Genomic DNA, 25916 nt, shown 5'->3' with positions numbered 1-25916 from the left:
CTCCCTCTCCTGCTCCGTTGCAACTTACCTTGCAGGGCTGAACCCTCAGCATGTTAAATAATGTTATTAAAACTAATTATAGTAGTTATAGCATTGTTCTTTATTAGGCCATATTTTATATTCTGTATACAGATTTTCTATGCTCAACCAGCAATATTGTATTAGGTGGAAGGTGGCATCTAAAGACATGCATGTTAGGTTAGCAAAAAAGTTCTCTTTTGTAGATGAGACTGCATATCTCAATGGGACTGCCTGTATAAATAAGGGTTAATATTAAATATTAAGAATTAAATATTAAATGATAACAAATATACATCTTTGTGACCACATCTAACAAAATTTCTTTGCACCTTGCTCTAATTTCCACTATAGTCCAACAAAGTAGCTTTACAAGAAATTAAAGCTCAAGATAAGTTCCACAACTATGAAGGAAATTTTTTTTTTACCATAAAAATGACAGAAATCTGTGTAGATTGCCCATTTCTAATACTGTTTCCTCATCAGTCTAAAGTCCAGCGTAGTAAACCAACATATAAAACATGACTCAGTAGTTATTAAAAAAAATATGAAAAATCATGTGTTCATTTATAAAAAAATCGATATTATCTAATTATAGTAAACTGGATGTTTAAAATTAGGTACAGTAGTAGATGATTTACATAATTAAGTGTTTGATCCCTTTCTGTGACTGTTTAGCTAGTAATATCTCTTGCTTATTCATTGTACGAGGACTTGGTAATTAATTGGAGAAATAGTCTGATGATGAATTACTGTGTTTTTCTGAGACTGCAGTGTAATGTTTGCTTGTTAGACTGTGAAACATGCAGCTCGCAGCCTCTGAGGTTTGGTACAGTATGTATGAGCCTGTTAACCTTTGAGGAAAAGGTCATGAGTGTTTGTGCACAAATCCAAACACTGCAGTGAAGTTGTACAAAAACAAAAGACCAGCAGATATAAAACGGAAGGCCGCCTCTTGTGTGACCTCAGATGTTGTTTATAGACACGAGTTACTCCTCTAAAATACTACTCTAAAATATACAAAATGCCACTCTTTTTATTGTTTTGAAAAGGATATGTTTTTTTTTTTTTGTAGTGTGATAATCCATTTTCTTACAATTTGGTAAAAATATAACATAATCTGTAAAATATTATCTATAGAGTGGATAACAGGCCTGTACCATGGTGTCTTTATAATTCACATAAATTAAGTAAAAGAAGACAATCAATTTGTAAATAGTTAAGTGGGCTGGAAACATGAATGCCACAGGGTGGCAGTAGTTCAGGTGGAAGTCATTCAGAGCGGACGGTTCATGGTTCAATTCCCACTCCCCCAGTCATCAAGACACTTCACCCTCCTTGCCTCCAGTGTTGGCAGTCACGTTTCCATCAGTGGGCTCCAGAGCAGCTGTGGCTACACGTTTAGCTTATTATCAACAAGTGTGAATGGATACAATCGTTTTGGTGTCGTGTTGCAGTTTCTCTTCTTAATGTGGGGGATTGTATCGCCTGGTAAACTTAACAGGATGGAGTTATTTTGCAACATGGTGCAGCGGCTTCATGACCTTGTGGAAACAAACAAATAAATAATTCGATCAGCCTCTTATCATCAACTTGATCCACTGGGTGTTGTTTTTAAAAATGGCAATTACCACTCAAATTCAGCGAGATGATCCAGAAATCTGGAAATGCGTAATCCCAAACTGACACAAGGGGGTACTTAAGTGTAACGAATCACTGTATCGAGCCTCCGCGGACCTACGCGGCGCCTACGGCAGTGACACCATAACCAACCTTACCCAGACACTGTATGAGTATAAATCCAGCTCAAATCTCCGCTGGTAATTTGTTCCACGTGTTTGCAGCATAACACAGTCTGGACTCTGGCCTGGACTCGTTGACCAGAGTCTTTGGCTCTAAGAGCTCTGCTGGGTTTATATTCTCGAACATATTGCAGATGTTATGTGGGCCTAAACCATTCTGGGATTTGTAGATGATCAGAACGGCTTTGAAAAAACTGGTATGATGTATTCAGATCTCTTAGTTCTGGTTAAAACTCTAGCAGCAGCATCTGGATGAGCTGCACATGTTTAATGCTCTTTTTAGGAAGTCCTGTTAAAAGACCATTACAGTAATTGAGTCTACTGGAGATGAATGCATGGAGGAGTTTCTCCTGGTCTTTCTGGGAGACTAAACTTGATTCTTCTGTTGATGTTTCTGAGTTGGTAACTGCCTTAGTGACAGCTTTGATGAGGCTACTGAAAGTCAGATCTATCAGCACTTCAAGGTATTGAACTTGGTTGCTGATTTTAAGAGCCCCAGTCTCTTTACTCATTCCATATTAAATATCCAAATTTGGCATTTATAATGCATTATGTAACTTTTCGACTTTAAAATTTCGCAGTCCAGATTTGTTTGATGGAACAGTGACATCTGTTATGTGCATTTCCGGAGCAGTCGCTGCCCAGCAACATCACGAGAACGAGAAATATAAAAAAAAATTTATCCAGGACATCATGTACCGTTACAGCCAAGTTTCAATTTAGCCACCACTTTACGTGCTAGCAAAGAGATATAAACAAATTGGCCGTTTTAAAAGTGTTTAGCAAATAAACACAAGAAGACTTTATTGGTAGAAGTGAGGAAAAGAAAGAGAGAAAGGGACAGTGCAAGAGATAAGACAAGAGTCAAGATAAGACTGTCTTTTACTGGCTGGGGAGAACTCACAGTATGCAAGATGAATGCCGTATTTTGTCATCGCTAGGGGGCACATGACTGAGAAAACTGCAGAAATTCTGTAGTGCATCTTTACTTCGGCAAGAGAAGCTGATTTTGGGCATGTACTCAATGTGCCTTGTCATATTTGAGAATTGAATCCACCAAAAACCATTTTACCCTCCTTATTTATGAAGATTCCGACAGTTTGGAAATCCTCGTTTGATGGCACAGCGGCATGTATTATGTGCATTTCTAGACAAGGATGTAATTGGAGGAAGAGAGAAAAAGAAAAAGAGCAAGAGATAAGACAATATTTAACTACGGACTGACTTTAACCGTCTGTAGAGAGCTCATGGAAAAGATAGGATAAAAGACAGATGCCAAATCAGCCGTTGTTTTCTCACTGAGAAAATCTGCTAAAGTTCTGTAGTGCTTCTTTAAACAATAAACTGTTTCCTGTCAGTTGACTTCATTAGCTTTTGTTGAAAGCACTTTCCAACTAACCTGATTAACAAACATCTCTGTGGAGCAAGAAAGATCGATGGCATCATCTTTTATTTAATTTGAGAGGAAAAAGAGCACAAATGACAAGTAAAATTCATCATGCATGGAGGGGGCAAAGAGATCTAAAGGTGGTTTTGACCTGCAAAATGTGTAACATTTGATGTGCCATCTTTCTTCAGTTGCTGTATAAGAACTAATGAACCTCAATGACTGCACAACAGAGACAGGTGGGAGAGAGAAAGAAAACATGACTGTAACAACCAGGGAATTACTAAATGGAGGATGAGGATGTTTGGGGAGAAGAGAAAAGAAATTGACAGTTTAAGAAATATTTTTCAAAGAGTGTGGTTTGTGAAGTGCGCAGGGGTATAAAGAGTGAAGAAAAAGTAACATGAACACAAACACATGCACCTGCACATGTACCCAGAAGCACACACACAAGCGAATGTCTAAGGAATGGTGGGGCTGTGGGACGCAGCAGCAATAGGTCCTGACAGCTCTCTCTGGCAAACCCTCGCCTGTCGGCTGCCATCGCTCTGGGAACTCATTGCGTGTTTTTGTGTGTATGTGTGAAGTGACACACAGCCTGTGACATTGATCCAAAGTGAAATCTTGAGTCTGACTCACCTCCGCTTCAGTAGCGGACGCTCTGAGCCGACACCAAAGACTAAGGAAGTCCTGCTCGCTACAGCAAGTTAGGGTTCATTCATTTCTTTGTCTGACTGTGTGTGTGTGTGTGTGTGTGTGTGTTTGTTTGTGGTAGGCAGATTGATCTGAATATTGATACCAATGTTGGTATTGATACTTATTGATCGTATGACTGTATATTAAGATTAATTTGCTAGTTTCAGTTTAGTTCCTGTATGCAGTGCATGTACTGCTGCATTTTAAAAAAGAAGTGACCTGGGGCCTCCTCATATTTTGCCCCCCATCTCTTGTGTTTTGAAGTTGTACCGTCATGTGACTCAGCTGTGCCAGGTAAACGAGCAAGCAGACAGGTACCAGCCAGCAGCACACACAAACAGCACATCGACAGAGCAGAAAAGTGTTAGAGCAGAAGAGGAGCAAGGAAACAGCAGCTAGCTGTTTAATTTGCATGAAGGCTGTAAGATACAACAGTAACACAGCAAGCTGATGAAAAGTCATGTGAAAGAAAACATGGCGCTACAGAGGGGAGAGAAACTCCCCCATTCCTGAAAGGTCCAGACCCCCTAACTAGAAGCAGAGGTAAGTGGCAGAAGCCTTTTAATGTAAGTAATATCTTGGTCATCTTTGTCATTAGTTCATATTAATTTATAAGGTGCAGTTCATTTATTACTTTGGTCAACTCAGAAAATATCAATTATGCTCACACCTTGATAACGTACATTTATCCCCCTGAAACATGTAATGAAAATAAATACATTTACTGGAACTGAAACAAACATACTGGATATAGTATGACTCAGATTTCATTGAATATAATCATCCCTTTGTGTTAACTGTGAAAGGGATACTGTATAATTATCACACTGCTCAAAGAAAAAAATAAAGGGCAAACTTAACACATCTTTGATCTTGATTAATTAAATATTCCAGTTGAACATCTTTATTCATAACATAGTGGAGTGTATTGAGAACAAAATAACATAAGAATGATAAATGGGAATCTAAATCATTAACCCATGGAGGTCTGGATTCAGAATCATAATCAAAATAAAAATGGAAAGATAAGATCAAAAGCTGACCCAACTTCTGTGGAAATTTCTTAAGACAAGTCAAAATGAGGTTCAGTAGTGTGTATGGCCTCCACATGACTGTATGTACTCTCTACAATGCCTGATGAGATGATGGATAATCTCCTGAAGGATCTTTTCCCAGACCTGGATCAGGGCATCAGTCAACCCCTGTGGTGCGATGTGGCTTTGGTGGATGGAATGAGACGTGATGTCCCAAAGGCACTCGATTGGATTCAGGTCTGGTGAATGGCAGGCCAGTCCATAGCATCAATGCCTTCGTTAAGCATTAACTGCTGACACACTCCAGCCCCATGAAGCCGAGCATTGTTTTGCATCAGAAGGAATCCAGGTCCCACTTTAGCTGCATATGGTCTTACAACAGGTTTGAGGATCTCATGCCTGTACCTAATGGCAGTCAGGGTACCTCTGGCTAACACATGGTGGCCGTGCGGCACTCCAAGGATATGCATCCCCTGACCATCAGTAACTCACTGCCAGTCATGCTGGAGGATGTTGCAGGCAGCAGAACGTTCTCCACAGTGTCTCCAGACTCTCACATGTGCTCAATGTGAACCTGCTGTGATGAGCACAGAGCACCAGTGGCCAGGCTGCTAATCCTGGTGTTCACAGTGTTGGATTGTGGGTACAGGCCCCACTTGTGTCTGTTGCATGTGTTCAGCGTTAAACCCGCTCTTATCCATGAAGTGTACCAGGCGCCAATTGCCAATCCTGGTGGTGAATGCCAGCTGGGCTGCACATGGAGTCTGACAGTTTGAGCAGAAACATACATATAAGTGGCCTGATGGAGATATTTTTGTAGGTTGTTTTGGCAGTGCTCTGCGTGTTCCTCCTTGCACAAAGGGAGCAGATCATGGTCGTACTGCTAGGTTGTTGACCTCTGGCACCCCATTCACATCTCCTGGTAAACTGGCCTATCCCCTGGTTTTTCCTCCAAACTGTGCCACTTGACACAGCAAACCTTGCCACAGTGTTCATTAATATGCCATGCTAGATGAGCTACACTACCTAGTACCAGCTTCCTACTAGCTAGTAGAAAAGAAGAAATAAGAAATTTTAAGAACCTCACAGCCCCCTCCCTCCAGATGCAGATGGGCTGGTCCTTGCCTTGCAGGCATATAAAACCGCACCCACCAATGCATATGAATGGTGAAATGGTGTAAATTTTATAGTTTTACACTTCTATTCTTTCACAGAGCTTCAGATGAAATATTGCTGCAATGGGACAGATTTGTGCTTTTGAGGGGTGCAAAAGTAACACCGGACTTTAATTCTTTACCTGCTGATCCTCATCTGGCGACAGACAGCAGCTCAAATCGTGGCAATGGCCACTTACAACAGCACTTCCAGCAGCTGCCACGACCTGCCGCGAGTCTCCACAGCTTTCCAGAGCTGCTGGAGTTGCTGACAGGCCAGTGTAACAGCTAATGGCTCAGACTGATACAGTTCAGGACCACCTTGTTCATGTGTAGCTGAGAAGATTCAGGAGGGAAAAGTCTTCCACCTCAAAGACCGATCTGTGGTGTAGGTGCTTTGTAAATCTTGCTTTCCATCTTGCCAGTGAGCCGAGCTGCTGTCTGTCAATCATTTCTGGCTGTGTATCCCGACCCGCCCACTTTCCGCTAGCTGATCACCCCACACCTCCAACCCCACCCCTTGCAGTTACTGGCATTTTTCAAATTTGGCAGTGGGTGGAGTTACGCAAAACGTAAGGGGTGTAGTTACCTACCTACAGATGCCACCAGCAATCAAACCAATAGGGGGATTGTTGTGCATGTTAGAAATTTGTCTAAGTACCACATGAGGATTGTTACATCTTGCAGCCCTGGAGCTGTTAACCTTCACAGTAACCAAGATTCTCGACTTTCATTTCATGTCTTTATTTTAGTGCTTCTGCTTTGTGATTTCTGAATTCAAGTACAGCATAGCTGATCCCTGCAGATTTAATGACAATGGAGAAATGTTTTGCTTTAAACAAAACTATGTGTAAAGGAGTCCATTTCAGTCCAGTGTCTCCTCTCAGTTAGGACAGAACAGACATTTTTCCTGCATAAAATGTTGTTTCACAAAATATAATTTCTTGTTTCCTGACAGTAATATTGATTTTGTTGCACTTTTTGACTAATTAACAAAACCTGGCAGAGAAAGTAATTAAACAAGTCCAACTAAAGTCCAGGGAGAGAGTAATCCAGCATGAGAAACTAAGGATAAATGTACTCTAAGACCAAAATGCAACATGTTGATGTTTAATTTAGAGTCAGGTGCAATTATTTTTGATTTGCTGTGCTAAACTTGAAATTTGCTATATTTAATATAAAAAAATAAAAAAATATATTAGCAAACTTGATTGTTGCATGTTCCAAACTTAGTGGAAATGTCAACTCCCTGTGTGGAAATCCAGGGCTATAAAGACCTTTTTCCCTAGTTTGATGTGGGAGGAAGATTAACTGGCCAGCACAGATCAAGTTCATTCTATTTTAGAATGAAATGAAACTCGGGTCTTATCGCCCTTCATCAGTGCTGAACCTCACTAATGCCCTGTTGCCTGAATGGGAGCCAGTCTCTGCAGTCGGGTCCTACATGCTGAAACCAGCAGTGCAGGCCGTTTCAGCAGCAGGTATGTTCCCACTGCAGCTTTTTAATTAACTGGATGTCCATGCTGTTGTGACATCATAAATAAAATTGTAAGATTAGTTCATGGTAGGACTGTGTAACATCAAAAACACTTGGTGTTCCTCAAGTTCTTCAGGTCAGTCAAGTTCATGGCCACCTGTAAATCAAAATCACTAAAAATTCGCCTTACTAGGATGTGTCACCTCCTGGCTCCATAGCCAGATCACACAATCCATCTTTAAATGCGCATTTGTGTTTATCTACAAGCACATCTTTCTGTTGGTCACTCAGCAGAGGTAACACGGTCAATATTTTAGAAATGGGGAGGGAAGAGGGCTTTCCTGTGAAAGCCGATACCAACTCTGACAGAGCAGAATAAGAACAGCTGTTAAGAAGCTTCTACTTTTGGAAAATGGCTGAGAAACCACTAGAGTTTGATACAGAGTAAATGTAAATTTTCACCTCTTGCCTCTATGTCTAAACTATAGTTGGTACCATATTGTAGTGCCAACTATGTTGTGAATGCCTTCTGATCAGAAACTCCCCAGAAATAAAGTGAAAAATATTGGAGCAATGGTACTTGTCAAGCCCTGAAATGTATAAGATAGTGAATGAACTGTCAGTTCATTTAAGAAATGAACACAGTTAAACATGAGTGACGGCCACAGCAACAATAGTTGAAATATAAATACATCTAGGTAAAATAACAAGATTTCCAAAATGAAAACCAGAGACACATCCAGTACATCACCTGTCAATCACAGGACTAACATGCATGTCTTTAGACTGTGGGAGTAAACTGGAATACCATGGCTGAACAAAAAAATGTCCAATGTATTTTTTATTTCTAGCATTTATGCATCATTTTACAAAGCGAGGAGGGATTTGAACAACAGCTTTTCTGTGTGGAGTTTGCCTGTTCTCTCTGTGTTTTTGTGGGTTCTCTCCAGGTTCTCCGGCTTCCTCCCGCCATTCAAAGAGATGCATGTTAGGTTAAACTCTAAAGTCTCCCTAGGAGTGGATATGAGTGTGAATGGCTGTCTGTGTCTGTCTGTGTGTTGGCCCTACGATGGCCTGGTGACCTGTCCAGGGTGTGCCCTGCTGCTTGCCTGTCTAATTGCTGGGACAGACTCAAGCCCTCTGCGACCCTGAATTGAAGTAAGTGTGTAAAAATGAATGAATGGACTAATTTACAAAGTGAACCTTTAAATCATAGTTTAAAATACCATGGTCTGTAAAGCTAAAACAAAATGTGGCATACCACATGTCACAATGTTTGAAGAACACATTAACACTTAACACAGTAAAGGAGGATATTCGTGTTTAGTCAATTATTTCTTTGTTATAACAATGCTTCTTGGCAATAAAATTTATACTGCTGAAAAGCCAATTTATTTCCTTTTTAAATGGTCCCACATTAAGGAATGGAAGTTGAGTTTTATTGAGTTACACCCACGGAAAAACTTGCCAAATCTTCTCTGCCAAGGTGAAACAACTAATTCTGCTGTTGACTGTGAAGCGAGATAAAGACGTGAATAACTTTGTGCTAATTGCTGCACCAAACGGGTAATAGTAGGACTGGGTGATATGACCAAATAATTAAATCTCCAATTTTTTTCATACAAAGTTCAGTTTCCAGTTTTAATGGATTTTTTTTCTATCTTAAAAAATGCTATGTAAACACTTCAAAATAAACAATATATTTAGACAGCTGAGAATTTTTTTAAGTGCCGTCTGAGTAGTCTGCAGTCATTTCTCCCACTCAGCAGCATGTCTCTGTTTTTGGTTTTTCTCCCACCCTTGGTAGAAAGAACCTTTCAACTAATTTAGCAACGTGTCATTACTTGGTCCGAGTCCAAGGTGTAAAACCGAAGTAGTTTCAAATAACTGATGACATGGAGCCTTTTTGGAATGACTTATTCCTTTTTACATGCAGTGGTTGGTTTAGTTTCGTGTGTGCACAAGAATGTGTGTGCATCTGTGGAATACAGGCTTACATTTAAGCCAATCTCAGTGCAGAGATATTGAGATGAAATTCTGCCGTGAATACAAGCCAACAGTTTTTCCGACTTACAGAGTCTAAACAAAGATAGAAAGCTGGTAGACAGCGCCTGCCTGGATTCTGTTTGTTTTGTTGAAGATCCAGGAATTTACTGATGCAGCTCATGGTACAACATGTGGTGGTCATTTTGAATGGAAGGATTATTTACTGGGATACTAAGAGGTGTGACGCAGAAGCTGTCAGAATTATGTGAGATTGATAGCAGACGGGTTCACTCCACACAGATACGTCTACTGTACATCTCCATCAGTATCAGGCTGCCAAGACACTGGTATTTGTAGGATCAATCATGATGCCTCACTGACATACAACCCAAAAGAGACAGGAACTGTGCATTGTAAGTCTTGTTTGCTAATTCTATCATTCATCTTTCATTCAGTATTGCTTGAGTTCCCCTCCCTGCACTGACATATCTGGATAGGTACTTTTTTAAATGTGCCTTCCAGCCATTCCTTGACCATTAGGTTCCACTTCATGTCCTGTTTTTATTTATCTATTTTATTGGAGAGGTAAACAACCATCTTTATTTTTGTCACACTAATATGTATTTTTCTGTATTTCTATAACATTAGAAATTATTTGCTAACTCATCACATCAGCTCAGTTCCCCATTGGTTTACAGCACAAATAATTGTCATTGATGGACAATGTTTCTCCTTATCCTTGTGTTTTCCTGGTCTCTATGACATCAAGCTTTTTAGATTATTGTATATCATGTGCTTGAGAATTAACATTTTTGATCTGTTTCTTTGTCAAGAATCCTTTTTGGGTCCACATTTCTTAACTCAATCTAACACTGCTGCCTTCACTCATGCAATGTTACTGTTGAGCTGTGTTATGTTCTGTGTTTAAAATAAATAAAAAATACTGAAGTTCTTGCTATATGCTCCTAACTTAAAGTAACTGAGGTTTCTAACTTACAAGCTGCATTTTTCAGAAGTCAACACATATAAAAAAAAAGAAATAAGCATAATATGCCTTCTATAAACACAATTTTCTTTACTTAGAGTGTTTCTGCATGAGCTTCTTTCTCTCTGAATGACTAAAACTTGTTGTGTTGTAATGTTCATCAAGCAAAATGTATTATTCAGCATGACATGCATGGCCGAGGATGGATAGATGGATGGATGGATGGATGGATGGATGGATGGATGGATGGATGGATGGATTACTTCAACAAATCATAGCAAGCAGAGTGCTTGGTGTCAGCTCAGAGCATCCACCACTGAAGCAGAGGTGAGTCAGACTCAAGACTTCACTGTGGATCAACATCACAGGCTGTTTGTCACTTCACACTCAGAGAAATGCAAACAGGGACAAAAATATGGATGATTCAGCTTTCATATATTTTTTATTTTCAATATTTATGCGTAACTTTGTACATGGTGCACTAGGATGTTCATTGTGCACTAGAATTCATATCTTCACCTCCTTCCTCTCGTAATGGCCTCATGCATTAAGCAACTGTAAATGCCAGACATTGGTCCATAGGGAAAACCAGGGATGCACAATAATAAAAGACACATAATCTGTATTGGTCGATAAATGCTTTAAAATAAAAAACTCAGCATCAGCCATGTTGACAAGGTCAAACATGGCATGTTTGTGAGTAATTTCAGGACGGTGACTTGGAGTGACTAATTTTATTAAATGAAATGAAAAATAATTTATTTATCCCAGAGGGAAATTGTCATCAAGCTACACTTCATTCTACGCTTAAAATAGGGTGAAATTTACAGTCTTGCTGAAAAACAAAGCATGTGTTCAGAAAAACTTGTGTTCTGCATAACTCCCATATTGCACTGAAACACGAGGTTGCCTCCCTATAGTCTCTGCTATTTTGCCAGTTGGGGGCTTTATTTATTTGATTGGGAGATTGCTGCATAAACAAGATATCATTCACCATCCCTGGTTTCAGCTGTGTTCTCTGTTCCTAAATCAAATAACCAGCAGCGGAAAAATCTCTCAAACTTGCTGCACTGGACGCCGTGATGGCGAGAACATTCCTCGCAATAAGCACAAGGTTTGGAAAAACTCTTGCAAGGCTTCGCAGTAAAGGAGGCCCCAGCGCCTGATAAGTAAAACACTTGTCCACAAAAATAAGATAGAAAAGGAGAAAGAAAAAAAATCCTATTGTCACCCCCAACGTACCCTCAGTAAATAAGTATCTACCCGTACTTGTGAAATTATATCTGTAATTGTTACCCACAAAACATTTTTGTGGGTACCAGACCCCTTAAGTCACCTTCTAACTGACTATATACCTATTTACTTTATGCTCTACTCTAAAGATGAATATGGAGACTCCCATCTGTCATCTGAGTTCTTTACATGCATAATTTGGTCCATTTTTGTTGTGCTTGCAAATACGTAGCCTGACGTAGTAAACAAAGTAGTACCACCAGAATACACGAGGGCGGTGCAATCAGCAAAAGGAACAAAAAGAAGCTGTAATGTATTTAATGGCCAAACAGACCACTGCCATCTACTGTGCTGCTTTTTATTTCTCTTTCTGATGATCATGATCTCCTCCATCATCACCGTGTTTACCATGAGACCGACTCAGAACTTGGAAGGGAAAGCTGAACTCTCCACTGCCCTCTGGTGGACTGCATAGCCGCCATACCAACATAAAAAATGCATGACAGTATGAGGTCAGTGACGTTTTAAAACGGATGTATCTATTTATGTACACAAAAGGGAGTATAAATGAGCCTTAAGGCTACATACACACAACCAATTACAATTTTAAAAACGTTTACAGTAAAAAGACTGAATCATTTCAAGAAATGTGTGCATCTACACAAACGAAAACGCTGTCTATGCCAGGCCTGTACATGTCTCTGCAATACTGTTACAAAAATGCAACAACAACTTAGATTAAGTGATGGAGCATGCTTATAAACTCATCTGATGTTAAAAAAAAGAACAATCAAAGAGGAAGATGGTAGAGAATCAAGCATAAATGGAGACGTTTGTGTGGATTGACAATGAGGTAAAACTTCTGCTGTAAAATTCAGATAATACAAATAATAATAATAATAATAATCATAATCCATTTTATTTATAGGTGCTGTTCTCAATAGTAAAGGTCACTGTACTGATAAAAACAAGGTACAAAATACAGTAAATAATAAAAGACAAATGCACATTCAGCAGCTTCTGCAGCATGAACGCAACTCTGTAATCCACTATCGTTCTAGCTGTTAGCTGGGTTTGTGTATGTGGGTTTTGCTTTGTGCACTTGTCACACGCTAGCAAGCAGATGTAAACAAACCAGAAAAAGTCACTAAATTTGTTGGTAATCACTTTTTTTTTCTTTATTTAGAGTTGTTGTATATAACGACAAAGAGTTGGTAACATTCATTTTGCACATTCTTTAAGCCACTGTTGACCTGCAGTTTCACAGGGCTGAGAAATCATACCTGAAAAATAAAAAATAAAAATTCCAGCTTGGCGCATCACGTGACACCTCTGTTTTGTTTTATGGCACATTACGTCTTCCCAGGAAACATGCAACATGGCTGATTAAGATAGGAAATGCAAGACGACATTGTCAGAGGAAGCAAGAAAAAGAAGGGATAAGCGATAAAGCAAGAGTCAATTTGACTGACTTACTAGCTAGAGAGAGCTGAAAAAAAAGGACAAGATGTGAGACAGATGCTGAATTAGTCTTTGTTAGAGGGTACCAAAGTGTAAAACTCTACAAAGGTTTAGTATTGTGGCTTTAACAGTAGATGTGATCTCTCACTTTTAGTAAATAACGCTTTAAGAGGTTAGAAGAGACTTGGTGCTAAACGAAGGACTAATATCATAAATTGTGATATGGTGGCTGTAATGTTTTGGCTCATTTATTTAGTCCATGTCTATAGACATGTTGCAAGCAATTAAATTTATTTGAAAGTTAAATCAGGGAAAATTGTAATTTTTTTCATTTTAATTATCAGTCAAAGACTAACAAGACTAACTGTCCCTGTCAGAGTTAATAAGTGATAAACAGACCAGACAGTATGACCATGAGAGCTACTCTGTGCTATCAAAGTGTGTGATGAGCCAGTAGATAAGCTTTAGTGCTTGTCTTGATGGTTGCTTCATGAAAGCACAATCTGTGCTGGGACAGACTCCAGCCCCTCTGTGACCTTGGATGGGGTAAGTAGGCTGAGACAATTAATTAAGAAATGTCTGAGGACAGTTTTGGCCACTGATGTCTGCATCAGAGCTCAAACCGAGCCCTCTTTTACACGTGATATCTTACTCTGTATGAGCATGAACTTTTGTAAGTTCATATAATTCAACTAAATGCTTTTTTTTAAATAATTTTTCATTTTGATATACAGTTTACTGACATGACTTTGCACAATTTTCCAAAATTGAAACTCAAGCTATTACTTTTAGGTGCCATATATAAATAGTAAAATTGCTCAGAGCGGCTTTTAGTGTCTATCAAAGCTGCTTCCTAAATGCATCTGGCAGCATCGGGCTTCCATGTCGAGAACCTGAAGCTAGAGTCACTGCAATACAAATTTAGAGAAGAAAACGGGAAACGAGAGACTCAAAAAAAGACTAGCCCAAAGGAGGCGTCACCTTCGTTTTCCATTTCTGGCCTGAATCGATACAGCTAAAAATAAAGCCAGCAGAACTCTGATCCTGTTGAATACGCAGATGACCGCACAGGCCAGAGTGTCACATCAGATGCGACTTGAATCATCCAACCTGTGTTTATTTATGTGGAAATCAAGCTGCTGAATGCCAAACTGTGAGTGTGTTCTTTACTCTCAGTGTCTCACTCTGACGATGTCTGCTGCCAACCGAAACCCATAAGCCAAAACAACACTGCACTTGCAGACTGAGGGATCACATTACATCTCAGATAGCAAAAACAAATACTGTATAATGCATAAATGTCAATACCAACGTCCTTGTAATATTGATAGACACTTTTTAATAGTGACTATAGTTCTCACATTTATGTCTGAATATTTCTATCTAAATTACCATCTAGCTGCTTATCTCTAGTCACTCGACCTCGTCATGGAGCCATCTATTGTTGCATCATGACAAAGATGAAACAATCAGCTCTGTCCTTTTCCCACATGAAGCCCAGTGATTTCCTGGAAAAAAGTTTGGTTAACTGGGGCTGGACTTTCTATACAGTTGGTGCTAACACGAGTACGCATTAAAAAACCCTTCACTCTAAATGAACCCTAGCAATATTCAGAAGTGGAGTCTGGGTGGAGTGCATATGATACAGGTCATGATGCAAAGGGTTTGGTGTGGAAATAAGTTTATCTGTACAGAGCATTGATGGTTGAAGCTCAAATCCATCCAATCCTGCCAATCCATGATTATCAGTAACAAACCTTAGCCTGTACTTTGGGTTCGAAGTAAACAAACACAGCTGTATAGTGTCACTAGAGGGTAAAATGGAGTGTGTTGCTAGTGTCCAATGAAGAAGAATGAAGGATAACTGGTAAAGTGTCTCCATCATTGAAGACAACAACTGTGGTGGAAATCCACAAGGGGAAACTGGGAATAACTCCTCTTTAAGAATTAGTTTAATCTGTAGAGGGATCTTATATCTGGAAAAATGCCATTGAGTCACAAGTTTGTTCACTGGCATAAACTGGAAACAGCTGAGGTGGTGCATAACCAAAAAGTAGGATACATGAGTTTGCCAACATAACCACTCAAGTATGTACTTACAAGTAATATTCCTGGTCTAAGAGGCTGAAGTGTGACAGCTGTAAGACCAAATCCCTGAGTTATAACAGCTTAAGCATCTTTTCTTTCATCTTATAGACATTTTTCACTCTGGAAATGTAATTATTGGTGGTGACAGTTATTCAGAATTGTAATTTAATTCTCTGAAATCTGTTCCAATTCCCATTATTAATGCATCATTTAAAGAATTTTTTCTTAACTTTAAACATACCTAATTTTAAATGTTTAAAATAACAAAGCCAGCAGTATTCACAAACACCTGATTTTAAGCTGTCATTTACTGTAACTTGTGCTTTTCTATGTAGTGTTTGTGGGCTTCATTATCTGTCTTCAGTGACAGAAAAACAGTGAAACCCTGTAAGCAAGATGTGCGTCCTTAAAAGGCCTCCATGAAGCGTTGCTGAGCATCAGCCGCTGGCTTGGATTTGGAGGAAGATCTGCTGGATTGGGAACAGTTGCTGGAAGCTGTGTTTGTCCAGAATGAAATTAAATAAAAAGTAAATAAAAATTCTTTATTTAATACGGAAGAAAATTAAAAAGGTATTAAAAATGTAAAAGTTTCTCGGGAATACAAACTGTTTACTTTTAATTTTTAATTGTCATTGAAGTCATGACAAAACTGTTATTTGTTTCAGGGATGTAAAAACTTAATCATAGCCTCTTAAACAATGTAATGTTAGTGAAAAAGAAGTCAAATCAGACTTTTAACTGTACTTAGTGCACAAAGTTCAATGAGATTTAATGTATTTAGTTACTTTATATTCATATAAATTTTTCTGTAAATTTATATTTATTGGAATTTTGAAGCTGATATGAGAAACTGACTTGTGAGTTTAAAAATTGAGTAGAGAGAAACAAACAGCCTTGATAGGTATCCCTAAGTGTTATGTGTATACACAACTAGGGATGGGCGTTTGGAATCGATAATTCAATATATGCCAATCAACATCTTGGCATCAATACCTGCTTAAATATCGCAATGCCACTGTGCCATACAAAAAACTCCATTTTCACTTCTGAGAGTCATAAGCTGCTTTATACTTGTGCAGTGTCGGCGTAAGTTCAGTTGCAGCTTGTTTGCTCCGTGTAAGTCCATGTGGGCTAGACGCGTACCTCTTCCAGACCTGAAGTGCACCCATGCTTGCAGTAGTTACACGGAAGTACTCCTTTTTGATTAGTCAGTTTGTGATTACGTTTTTCTTGATTTCTGTAACTTCTCAGCAAACTTGTGGGGTAACCACAGAAGAGAGACAACGACACTGTAACCTTACGTTTGAGTGCGAGAGCACTTTTCACCAGCTTCATCTGCGCTGGCCCTACCGTACGCGAGTATAAATCCAGCTTGAGACAATAAAATTATGTGTCAGAATATTCCTTCCTGTCTTGCGTGTAATATGTCATTGTCTGTGGCTTTTGGTGTTGTTTCCAGGTCCTCGAGGCCCACTGCCCTGCATGTCTTAGACATGTTCCTACTCCAACACACCTGATTCAGATTAACGTGCATCCTCATCAGTTCTTTCCAAGTCTGTTAACGAGCCCTTTGTTTCATTCAGGTGTGTTAAAGTAGGGTTACCTCTAAAACATGCAGGGCAGTGGGTCCTGAGAACCAGGATTGAGAAACACATATCTGTGGTTTCCTTTTTTTATGTTAATCTTGGATTAATTGCGTTCACTGCTTTTGGAAAGCTCCTATTCTGCATAACTAGAATTTTTCTTATTGTTGCTTTATATTGAAATAGCCTTTATCTTTGTGCATCCAGATGAGTTGGTTCCCCATCTTTTTATTTCTGATTTCCTACCCCTGTGCATATACTGCACATTTTTCTTTGTTCTTCACTAGATTATCATCTTTCCTCTAGCGTGGATTCTGGACTGTTTTCATTCCTGTCTGTTTCTATTGGGACAATTCTACTGGGACATTGTTTGTGTCTATTATTCCCCTGAAGTTTCTACCCTGCAGCACTTTTAATGTGGTCCTGTCAGCCAAATTGATTAGTTAGTTAAATGTAAAGGAACTTCTGTGAAATTTATATTACAACTTAAGGCAAGCTAGTATAAGTCCTTGTAATCCTTACAAGTTATACGTCATTGTAAAAAGAGCTAATCAGGCTATAAATTCTAAATCTTATTATCATATAAATTATAATTTATAAGATTCCTTGCTGTGAAAGAGTTTGGTTGTGCACTTATAAAATAAAGTAAATATCGCAATTATCTGTAAATTTTCCAAATTTTCAGAGAGATGAAGATGAGGCTGAGTTTAGACAGAGCTTTGCATTTTAGATTTTGTCTTAAATCTACAGCGAAGATCTCTCAAACATGGTGATATGATAGGTGACAGCTTAGAGAGCTTCAGAGCCTCAGACAGCTGGTGCCTCAATCCTCTTCAGTGTGATCATTTCTAATTAGTGGTAGATTCTGCAGAAGGCATTGCCTTTCTAACCCCTACTGCAAAGTGCGGAGTAAGAGATACGACTGCCTGAAAGCAAAGACTTTCAGTGTGAATTCCCGCTGTCTGAGTGGTGACTGCTAGATATCAGGTCTAACGTAACTGGAGGATAATCGAGTGTAATAACAGGTGGTGATGCTTTCGTTAAATGGCACCCTGCAGGGGAAACAATAGATTACTGCAACATCAAGCCAATGTAATACAGAAGTGTTGTTGAAGTAATTGATAGAAATATTGGAAAAAAAAACAGAACAGAGCTGTTTTTGCTAAAAGATTCTAGTCTTTTTTTTTTTCCAGATCAACAGACAGAAGAGACCTCCGAAAATAAAATCTGAGACACGAATGCAACATAAAGAATAACAAAGAGTCAGCTGTTGACCAGTATTTACTGTAATATTTTCCCTCCCCTTCCCTTCGTCTCTCATTGACCTCCATGTTTTACCCCGGTTTATTTTTAGCAGCAGCCACTCTCACTCAGGCCTAATATAAGAATAGATGTTCCTCAGAAGAAGCACAGCAGGAAATATTCTGCAGGCAATAAGTTGGAGGGAGGGGTGCCTACTGTCCTGTCACTCAGACCGATTTGAAGAGCTCTGTCATGCAGTTTGTCTCTGATGCTTGTAACACTTTTGCTCAACCCTTCAGTCTGATTTACTGGAGGGTTTTGGTTCTTAGAACCTCTTACAGAGATTTCCTCTCACGGAAGATAATGGTGCCCATAATAAATCTCTCATAAGTGTATTTCTTCCTGTTCAGATGCTTCGTTTTGACATGTCTCATTATACTTGCAGCACGCTGCTAGCATTTAAGGATCAAAACAACAGCTTGTGCCTTGTAGATAGTCTATCGTGTAAGCAACAGTTTAAATTTCTACCAAATTTAGCTTATATGATCTCTAATCATGACTCGTACATAAAATCTGGACGTAGCTCATTTTAAGTGAGTAAAATTTTTTTTTTTTCTTTTTATCTTCCAACTTTAGAAAGGAGAAATTTGTTGAAAGAGCTGGAATATTTTCTGTATATCCTCCTTTTGGTGCAAGTAGTTTGCAGTACTTCTACCAGTGGTCAATGAAAAAGTTAATTATTTAAGTTTTATATCTCTGATATGCCATGTTTCAAAGTGTAAGGTAAATTCAAGTAAATTCCAGGTTTAAACCATGGCTGGGGCCTTTCTGTGCAGAGATTTGCATGCTCTCCCCATGCTTGCCTGAGTACTCTCCGGGTACTCTGGCTTCCTCCCATGGTCCAAAACCAAGCTGGATAGGTTAATTGGAGAATCTTAATTCTCCCTAGGAGTGAATTTGAGCATAACTCTGCATTGGAATAAATGAGTGTTGAAAATGAAGATGAATGGACAATCTCAGTTGGCCCAAGTGCTTTACAAGCTATAATAATTAAAATATGTAAGACTGATTAAATCGAAAAGAAATTGTTGTCAAATAAAATGAGTAAAATGCATCAAATAAAATAAAATAAAAGCTGAGCTTTTGTACTAAAAGTCAATATGCTCAATCAAGACTAAAAGCTTAATTTTGGTCAAAATGACCAAATAGGAAAAAATTATTAAAAGTGATTCATATTTACAATTTAATTTTGGTTTACTGTTTTTTTTTATTATTATTATTGATTTTCAAAATCCCATATTGGTATTGCAAGTGATTTAAAAACATACCGTCTACCACAAATGTACTTCTGTATTAAACTACCTTTATTAACATGCTAAAAGGGTTATGAATGGAACTGGGTTTGATTTTGAAAAGTCTTCAGGAAACATAATTATTTCAATCTAAACACCCTAAAATTAGAATCTGAATGAAAACTGGACTAGATCTGGACAGCATAGGACAACTTCAGCCTGGCTTCTTTGTTAAAACCAGACTTGGCTTGCTATCTATGTTGTACATGACCTAAATCTTTACGATCACGCTACGGACGTCTTTCCAACAAACAGTCACAGTGTGTTTACTTTATCCATGTTTTCTACAGTTAACCAAGAAAGACCACACTCCATTTACTCATTATCTGTATCTGGATATCCTGCTCAATAAATAGAAAATGTTTGAAGGCAGAATGTGCTGGAATCCAAATTTGTACAAACTATGTACAAAGATTACTATGTCTCTCATTGTGTGTTTACCAACTCCCAATTACCACATTATTAGGGGGAAAACATGTTTTTGATTTATTGAAAGGTCATATAAGTCTGTGGTACTTGGGTGCATGTCTCAAATGTTCAAGGAACTTAACTTCATATGCATCATGTTTGTTGACAAATTGCCAGTCCTGAGTAATCAGTATAAGTATTATTGTACTTTCTCCTGTTGCTGTTCTCATCTGTACTTCACAGCAAGTGTTTCTCTACTGGAGAGTAAATACATGCATGTATAAGCTAATAATACAATGGAGTGGCATGTCTGGAACTTGGTTTGCTTGGAGCACATTGACAAAGATGGATCAAGCTCTCTGATGGATGTTTTTGTCTCGACATCAAAACCTTTATTCAAACATATCATTGAACAATGCAACATATATGTCAGAGGAAGAGTATGAAGCAGCACCTCTTATCAGCATGTACTTACAGACTTCTTATGAAGAATCTGATTGTGAATACTTCCAAAGTACAGAGCAGATGCTCACTTGCATTTTTCAAATAAAACTGTATCAAATAGATATTGGAGAAGCATAAATTTGCATAAGGCATCCTGGACTGTCAGTTAAGCCGCTGTCTGATGACATGATGCAACAATCAGGCATCTGTCCTTCTTTCTCCCCCATAAACACACGTTACTGGTCTGTCTCTTCCAAGTGTATTTAACTACAGATGTCACCCTCACCTGAGAGCATATGAAATGAAACGATTTCCAAACTGAGCAGATCATGTCCAGCACGTATCTGGTGCAATAATATGCTTTGATCTACTTCTTACACGGAAAAAAATAATGAGAGGATGAGGATGGTAGGGAGGGAAACAGCCAAAGGGGATGAGATAAAAATAAAGAAAACAACAACAAAGGGAACACACCCACATATGAGGAAAAGAAAACAATAGAATATTTATTTTTACCTTTCACACTTCAGGCTTTTTCCCTTAAAAAAAAACCTCCATCCTAATCTGTCCTCAGCTACTAATATCACGATCCTTTTCAAGATTCGTCCATGCACCCACCGAGCTCAATGACAACCAAAGGTCACATCTCCCTTCCTTTCTTTTATTGAAATTCTCCGGCAGCCTCCATTTGTTTTTATAAAGGAGCTGATGAGGCTTTGATGGTGCATTATTAGAGGAGGTGGGGGGGTGACAGTACTCTGCAACAATGTGTGTCTGCATATATGAGCATGTGAAGGCAGGAGACACCAGCTGCATGCTACACTTAATGGGAACTGACTGATGATACACACTTTCACAGGGGTGACCATGTTTCCTGGAACAGCACTTTGAAGTGCATCCCTTGGATCTTAATATGTTGTGAGGAAGCGTTTGTGGAAGAGTTAAAGAAGTTTTAAATCACGTACTTTCTGTCTTTGGGAGGAGCAAGTTTAGATGTTGAGAGAAAGAAATATTTTGTTTTCCTTCTTTTCTTTAAAAGTCGTGTTAGTTTAAGATTTTATTTTTATATATTCAAGTTATACATCTTACTTTTTATGTATGAAAATTTGATAAATCTGTTTATTTTTGCATTTAATCTAGGTGTTTTACACGTCTTCTCAAAGACGCACCATTAGCTTGGACCGTTTAGGCTGCAAATGCTGATACAACCAAGCAAACCTGCACTTAACTTTACCGCCCATAAACTTCAAAGGAAAAACTTCTAAGCCTACCTTGTTAAAGAAGGCACTGATTGCTCCTGAACATAACTTTTTGCTTGTGTTATTCAAGACCTAAAAGGTCCTGCACACTTGACTAATTGACACTTCTAGAATAACGTTTTTATGCTAATTCAAAATGGGCTTAAATTCTTCCAAGCTGCCAAAGTGATGGTCTCACTATCAGCTTCAATGGTTTTGGTTAGGAAAGCTTTGACATGTTTGTGAGAGCAGCTGAGGGCTTAACATAAAAAATGAAGAATATTACACAAGTAGAGAGTTACTTTTGTGATCTTATCTCACTGCACTGTAATTCACTGCTTGCACTATTATGTTATTAACCTGTTTTTATTTGCCTTTTTCTTATCTATCTATCTATCTATCTATCTATCTATCTATCTATCTATCTATCTATCTATCTATCTATCTATCTATCTATCTATCTATCCATCCATCCATCCATCTATATAAATATATATATATATATATATATATATACACACATAAACATATACAAATACATATATAGTTTGTAACTGAAGTACAGAATCTCTGAGTAATGCTTTAACAAGGTTTTCATATTAATGACACCTTGTTTTGAACTTAATTTTAAGTTTTTGTTTGAACATAAAGACAAATGAAAAACAGGAAAAAGAAAGGAAAAAAAGTAAATAAACTTTTTACCAAAGGGAGTTGGAAGAAGCCAGCGATTATTCAATCCCAGCCCTTTGCCAGACAACATTAACTACCTCATATATGTTACATAACACTGTATACTAATAATATTCCAGAGGTATTCCAGGCTTTATATAAGAAAAGAAAAAAGAAGAAAAGAAAGTAAAAAGAAAGAAATTGTTGATGAATCCAATCAGGAAACAATTCTTTTCCATTCAAAAAGCCTTTGGTGTTGTTTTTTTTGTCCCCCCCCCCCTTATGATGAACAAATACTCCCCAGTTCAGATAGAAGTGATGCTACAGCACATTAACATCAATGCTAACCTCTTCAGGAGGTACAATTGTTGACTGGCATTACATAGAATCTCTTAGCTACCAGTATTAAAAGCTGACTGTTCCCAAACATTTTCACTTGGCCTATAAACAGATTCTTTTGTGATTGTAATCTTGAAATTCTTCTCAGAAACCACCTGCTTTGCAAGGTTAACATTTGAAAAAAGACATGTGAAACAGACTGGGTGGTATTTCTTATCACCAAAGGCTTGTGTATACTGAAACCCAGAAACTAGAAAGTGTGTTTCTGGATCATGCAGCAGGTGAACAATTTTCTTTCCGGTGAGTGGGTGCCATTTTTCCAGCCGCTATTAAAATCTCCTTTAAACATCCATGAGTTTTGCCACAAGAGAGCCAATTAAACAACTACTGCTTTACTTCCAGCACAGATAGGATCAATGTCAGTCAGACTTCATATGTTTAGACAGTTTTAATAATTAACCTAAAATAGCAATATCAGCACACAATCCCATCTCTCAACCTTTCTGGAACTGAAGACAAATATGACATTAGAGCCCACCCACACAGATATTGACTAATAAGAGACACTGTCATTGCAATTAGATGTATTCAGTTAAAATGGCTATATGGTGACATTTAAACCTGATGAAAAGTGAGTCTAATGCTTAAGGTCAAGGGTCCAAAAGAGTATAGTAGAAAATTGTGTGTGCAGAAAAGCACCATTGACTTTGAAGAATTGACCTACATGTGCAGAGCATTCAGGCTCACACCTGAGTTTACTGAGCCAGGTTCTGAGTCATCCTGCACGAGTAAATCTCCGAGCCTCCCTGTTCATAACCCTGTGTGCCAGCCTGCGTGTGCGCGTGTAAGAGATGCCCGGTGTGCACAGCCTGCATCTTCAATATATTACGTCGCTGCGTGACGCACAGTAGAGAGACAAGAGGAGAGGACTGAGGGGAAGGATAAAGGGGAAGAAAAGATGAGGAGGGGAAGAAGGGAGGAGGAGGAGGAGACAGGAAAGGGGTGAATTTTCTCAGACGCCCAGGATGCAATGACCTTAGTTTCATGTCAAGGCGGAGGTCTCTCTTCTTGTCTGACACACACACATCGCCTGCATACCCGGTGTCATCCATGTGGAGACAAAAACATCAAGCCACATCTTATTCCGCTCACATCCCGTCTCTTCTGCCTCTCCTACAAACACTCACCCCAAGCGCACGCACACATTAAGGTACTGTAGTAATCCCTACAGTAAACTATAAAAGCAATGCACCCTAAAAAAAAAAGACACCTCACATACACGAAAAGAGACTCTTTAAAGCGCTCCAACTCCATGCAAAAGTATTCATACATTTCTCTTCTTTACAACGTATTCCTGTCTTTTTATTCTCTGCACGAATTCACCCATCCATCCATCCATCCCTCCCTCCACATGGCAGAATATAAAGCGGCGTCCTTACTGATCGTCCGGGATCCAATGCAGCCCATGTTGTTTTACAGAGGCTCGTACAGGTCGGGGAAAATAAAATCCATCCGTCCAGCGAGCATTTCTCCCCGGATCTCTTTCTCTGCGCTTTTCACTCTCCTCCTTCTCTTCTTCTCCTCCTTTATCCACTCTGTCTTCCTCACTATCCTCCTCTCCTCCGTATGAGAGACACAGAGAGGGTGTGTGCGTGTGTCCGTGAATGTGTGCTCGTTAGTGTATGGAAAGCCGCCAGTACCAAAAACACGCGAATTTTCACGCAGCGTTGATGCGTCGTTTTGGTGTAAATATTTCAGACGTTAAAAATGCGTAAAAAATAACAACAACAAAAAAAAAGAGTCTACATGTCCAACCAAGGTGTTAATTAAGCCTTAATTAATAGTCAATTTAATAAGTTTATGGCATTTTTTTCTGACTGCGTGAGCCTCCTCACTTCTCATTGGCTGCTCAGATTCAGGGTTAAACCAACTCAGGAGCCAGAGGGGTCGCTCATCAAGCTCCAGTGGACAGGTTAATTTTCCTCTTCCCTTCCCTTTGTCATACTTCTGTGGAGCAAGTTTATATAGAAGAAAATTTAAATATGAACATATGAGACCCCTTGATCAAATAAAAATATAAATCACTCACATTTTAACATCTACAGCTAAACATCCAACTTCTGAAGTTGTCAAAATTGTAACGTAAACATGCACGTAATTATTTACAAGCTAAGGCAGAGTTATCTGTACAGTACATTTAATCTACAAGACAATACAAAGTAAAGAGGGAGCATTAAAAAGTCGAGATATTCATTCATTCAGTCCTTTAATTCTTGGTATGCTCTTTACATCAAAGTAGGCGTACTTTACAACTGTCTTAATGTGACTGCTGAACACTGTGGGCAAAATGTTCTTCATAGGCAAAGAATACCTTCCTGAGATTTGTTTTTTTCTTTGAAAACACTTAGCTGTTTCTTTTTGTTGCTGTTTTTGTATTTTGTGCTTCATAGAGACATAGCTGCAGGAATATGTTCCAGACTCCAATCTTCCTCTCTACATGGCTCTCATGCTACAGTATAAGGGTAGACAGAGACTGTAGACAAGTGCTTTTGAGTGAAGGAGGAGGGATCGCAGGGCTTGTTAATGACATGTTGTAATCCAGGAAATGTTACTGGGAAGAAGCATCTTTGTAGCCCAGATGTCAAACTTACTACTGTGATTTTCTAAATGCTAAATGTGTTTCTCAAAAAAATCAGTGCAGCAACAAGGTAGCTTCCCTTTGCAATAATACATCATATTTTAATTAAATTTAATGAAGCCTCTGCATCAGCTCCAGCATACCAGCCCACGTGTGGGAGCTAGGGTGACATGAATTAACCAAGGTTGTGTTTTTTGCTGGTTCAAGTTACCACCAGCGATCATTTGTCAGTCTGAATTTGAATAAATGTGCCAATCTGGTCCAAATCTGCCATAATTCAGCTTTGACTGCTATAAAAATTTCCTGTAAAAATAATAATATTAGGTTAGATTCATATATCACAGCTACCCTGGAGCAGACTGACAGAAACGTGGCAGCCAGTCCGCGCATACGGTGTCTCAGACCACCAATGAACATTCATCCATATTCATACACCAGCGATGCCGACACTGGAGGCAAGGAGGGTGAAGTGTCTTCCACAAGGACACAACGACAGATTGACCTTTGACAGACTGACTGACCAATAAACTTCTGATTATTGGACAACCTGCTCTTCCACCTGAGCCACTACCACCCCCACAAGCTTTCTGTTAGCACAAGTTGGATGTCCTGCACATCATATGTTTCTACACATGTAACTTAACAGAAGCACCCAAACACTGATCAGTATCACCACTATTCC

General features: G+C 38.8%; 1 protein-coding gene across 4 annotated transcripts in view; it reads right to left on the bottom strand.

Annotated features, from left to right (window-relative positions):
- The window catches only part of LOC121656570, a 70571-nt gene extending 46346 nt beyond the window's left edge, over positions 1–24225 (bottom strand). For 3 of the 4 annotated variants that reach the window (XM_042011624.1, XM_042011625.1, XM_042011626.1), the window contains exon 1: positions 24036–24224. In XM_042011624.1, the coding sequence (XP_041867558.1) occupies positions 24036–24063 (28 nt within the window). In that variant the 5' untranslated portion in view covers positions 24064–24224. Of the gene's footprint in view, positions 1–24035 lie in introns of all 4 variants that reach the window. The other variant, XM_042011627.1, reaches the window with a different exon arrangement.
- Positions 24226–25916: the final 1691 nt, after the last annotated feature.

This window comes from Melanotaenia boesemani, chromosome 17 (assembly GCF_017639745.1).
Source record: "Melanotaenia boesemani isolate fMelBoe1 chromosome 17, fMelBoe1.pri, whole genome shotgun sequence".
In the NCBI taxonomy this organism is placed as follows: Eukaryota; Metazoa; Chordata; class Actinopteri; order Atheriniformes; family Melanotaeniidae; genus Melanotaenia; species Melanotaenia boesemani.
Note: the sequence above shows the minus strand (reverse complement) of the source record. Positions and strands in the feature narration are given on the sequence as shown.